The 3,419-nt window shown below is 66.5% G+C and overlaps 1 protein-coding gene across 1 annotated transcript in view; it reads right to left on the bottom strand.

The window, feature by feature from the left end:
• CHLNCDRAFT_58634 (hypothetical protein) overlaps nt 1-2,130 on the bottom strand; it is a gene marked incomplete at its 3' end in the record, with an annotated part of 5,106 nt that extends 2,976 nt beyond the window's left edge. Inside the window, exons 1-5 of the mRNA XM_005845272.1 lie at nt 2,038-2,130; nt 1,573-1,779; nt 1,184-1,412; nt 1,017-1,124; nt 94-823 (exon numbers count right to left, since the gene is read on the bottom strand). Of these exons, the coding sequence (XP_005845334.1) occupies nt 94-823; nt 1,017-1,124; nt 1,184-1,412; nt 1,573-1,779; nt 2,038-2,099 (1,336 nt within the window). The 5' untranslated portion in view covers nt 2,100-2,130. The remainder of the gene's footprint in view (nt 1-93; nt 824-1,016; nt 1,125-1,183; nt 1,413-1,572; nt 1,780-2,037) is intronic.
• Nucleotides 2,131-3,419: the final 1,289 nt, after the last annotated feature.

The following is a 3,419-nucleotide window of genomic DNA, read 5'->3' as shown; positions in this document are numbered from 1 at the left end:
CGGCGGCCCGCTCCCTGGCGGCCGCCAGCTCGGCCTCTGCCGTGTCGCGCGCCTGCCGTGCCGCCGCCAGCTCAGCCGCCAGCTCAGCCTCACGCGCCTGCACGGCGTCGGCATCCTCCTGCAGCTGCCGCCGCTCGTCCGCGGCATTCTCCAGCTCCCGCTCCAGCTGGTCCTTATCAAAGGCGGCCTCCTGCAGCTCCCGCCCCAGCGCCTCCACCTGCTGCCGAAGCTGCTCGCGGTCGGCCCGTGCCACCTCCAGCTGCGCCGCCACATCGCTGGCCACAGCCTCCGCCTCCGCCTGTGCCTCTGCCGCCGCAGCCGCAGCAGCAGCCTCCAGGTCGGCCGCCCGCTGGTCCGCGGCGCGCCGGCCGGCCGCAGCCTGCGCCTCGGCAGCCCGCGCCGCCTCCACCTCTCCCTGCAGCCGCTCCTCCACCTGCTTGCCGTACTGCCTAGCCTCCTCCAGCTCGCCCTCAAGCCGCTCCCGCTCCTCCTCGGCCTGCCCCTGCAGCTGCTCCCGCTCCTCCTCCGCATGCGCCGCCGCCTGCGCAGGCGCGGCCTCGGCGGCCTCCTCCCGCGCCGCCGCTTCTGCCGCCGCCGCCTCTGCCGCGGCCTGCGCCTGCCGCGCGTCCCGCGCCTCGCCCTCCGCCCGCTGCTGCGCGGCCTGCGCGGCGGCCTGGGCGGCCTCGGCGGCGCGCTGCCGCTGCTCCGCCGCCTCCCGCGCCGCCCCGGCCGCCGCCGCCTCGGCGCGAATCCGATCGTTTTCTGCCGCCGCGACCTCCACTGCACTCTTCTGGGCCAGGAACCGATCCTTCTCATCGATGGCCTGCACGCCAAGGGTTTGCCACACGTGGCAAGCACGGCACCGTCAAAGACGACGATAGCCAGAGAGGGTGCGGTGGGACAGGAAGGGACAGGGGTGCGTGGCCGCCACAGAAATGTGGGCCCCGCCTGCTCCGCGCCCCGCAGCGGCGGCGCCGCAGCGGTGCAGCGCTAGGCGAGGCGGGCCGCGCCCGCACCTGCTGGCACGCCTCGTCTGCCGCCTGCCGCGCCGCCACTGCCTGGTCGCGCTCGGCCAGCGCGTCGGCACGGTCGGCCTCGGCCAGGCGCTGCAGCCGCTGGGCCTCCTGCAGACAGCGGGGAATGAGGCGAGGGCCAGCGCTGCAGGCGTCGAGGGCCGCCCCACGGTCTCCAGGGTAGAAACAAAACAGGACGTGTGCAAAGCCGCTGCTGGGCTCCCAAGGGCCATGCCACCACGCCCAGCAGCCGCCTGCATGCCACGCATCGCTCTGCGGCAGCGCGTGGCACCGCCGCTCGCCTGCGCCGCCTTGGTGCCTATCGCCTGGCTGGCCAGCGCACGCCTGGCGTCCAGCTCAGCCTGCGCCGCCGCCTTAACCGCCGCCTCCTTGCCCTGCCTGCAATGCGGTGGGCAGCGGCAGGCTCCAGGGGGTGGCAAAGCTGCCTCGCCAGCCGCACCCCAGCCGGGCCTCCAGAGCAGAGGTGATGCAGCACATCACTTCATATCAAATCAGCGGGTGTCCACAAGGCGGCAGAGCGGAGCTGAGGCTCGCCCACCTCAACTCCTCCACCTCCCCCTGCAGGCGCTGGATGTCCGCCCGCAGCTCGTCCTTGGTGGCGCTGTTGGCCTCCACCTGCTGCTCCAGCAGCAGCTCGGCCTCCTCGATCTCGTGCAGGCGAGCCAGCGCCTGGCGGCACCGGAACTCGGCCCTGCCCTCCGCCTCCTGCAGCACGCGCACCGCCTTGCGCAGCTTCTTGTTCTCTCTGCAAGGCAGGGGGGGGCAAGGGGTGGCGGGCGCTGTGGAGAGGCACGGCACTGCCGGTGGCGGCGGCGGCGGCGGCAGCCTGACAATACAAGCCGGCGCCGCAGGTCGCCATCGGTAGCACTGCCTTCATAGCACAAGGCCTTGTGGCAGGCCAGGCGAGCGATCGGAAGCACGGGGTGATGGCTGGCCAATCTGCTCTGGCTGGCGAGACACGCGCAGGCAGCTGCAGAATGAGAGTGGCGGATGGCACCCTTACCGACTGTCATCAAACAGCCTCCACAGCAGCACCAAGCCAAGCAGGGCCACCCAAAACCACATGGCGTGCCACACAGCTGCAGAGCCAATCCAGATGCAGCCAGGGAATGATGGATGGCCGTTTGAGCTCGGGGGCGTGTCCTGAAATCGAGATGAGCAATTGTACGGCTGTACCCTCGCGTCGCCGGCGGCCGGCGGCATCCGCCGCTGGGTGCACTGCGCAGGCAGAGATGTGAAGAGTCGTCTGCAGGACAGGGATTGTGACGACACCTTGTGCACCAACGCAACCACCACCTCAGTGCGGGTTCCGCCGCATCCGTCGCAAACCGTCGCTAGCTGCCCCCCAAGAAGCAACTGCTGGGCAATGGCGATGCACAGCATGTGCCTAGGCACCTTGATATGTAGGTATCAGCACTAATAATGGATAACAAATAAATGCAGGCTTGACAAAATCATCGCGATGCATCGTACGCCAACTTTCCTACGCCGGCTGTTGCTGGCGGTTTTACTTCAATTTACTTGATTGGGCCAGACACATCGCATTTGGGCCAACAGGGAGCGACCCACATCATGTTTGATACCATAAAAGAGTTCATTGGTGCTGGAAATGGCTTGCAAAGGGTAGGCCCAGGTAGGCCTCCCGGTAAGGATGTGCCCCATGATGGGCATGATGGCCCCCCACCTGGAGGGTCATTGGGGACATCATCCTCAATCATGCATCATTCTCCCTCCCGTTTGTTCTGTTGGCATCCCAGCAACCGTAATACGCTTTTCCAACGAACTCAACCCCCATGAGCACACATGAGCATGGTGCCCAGTCCGGCAGCAAGGCTCTAGGTCCAACGCCGCTATTGAGCGGTGCAGCTAACCAAGCTAAGCAGCTGAAGTCGCGCTTCAACTCGTGGGAAAGGTTTTGTGAAGCACATCCACAGGCGCGCGTCGCCATCGCCGTTCAGTCAGGCTACTCCCACGAGATCAAGTTCTTTTGCCATTCCATCGTGTTCTGGGAGGAGTTCAAGGACTTCTTCACTGAGCGGTGCGCCGCCGCCGGCAGCCGCTCCGAGCGGTCGCGGCTGAAGGGCGAGCTGGGCAAAGCAGGCATTGATTTCAGCAAGTTTCTGGCTTTGGCAATAGACCTGTGGAAGGCAGAAGGTGTTATCTCTCAGTTACAGGCAGATGTCATGATCAAGCTGGCAACGGGCACTGCATTCGACACGGATGGTAAGCCGGGCTGCCTTTGCCCGCTGGCATGCCTCGCTTCTCGCCTCTCGATTGCTTGTCCGCACGGCAGTGCCATATGCTTGCAATAAGTTAAATTGAATGGTTGGATAGCTTTGCATGCAGGCTGCGCAGCGCTGACCGCGGTGGGTGCCAGAAGGAAAG

The sequence above is a fragment of the Chlorella variabilis genome, assembly GCF_000147415.1.
Source record: "Chlorella variabilis unplaced genomic scaffold CHLNCscaffold_18, whole genome shotgun sequence".
NCBI lineage: Eukaryota > Viridiplantae > Chlorophyta > Trebouxiophyceae > Chlorellales > Chlorellaceae > Chlorella > Chlorella variabilis.
The sequence above is the reverse complement of the archived record's forward strand: the minus strand, read 5'-3'. Positions and strand labels throughout refer to the sequence as shown.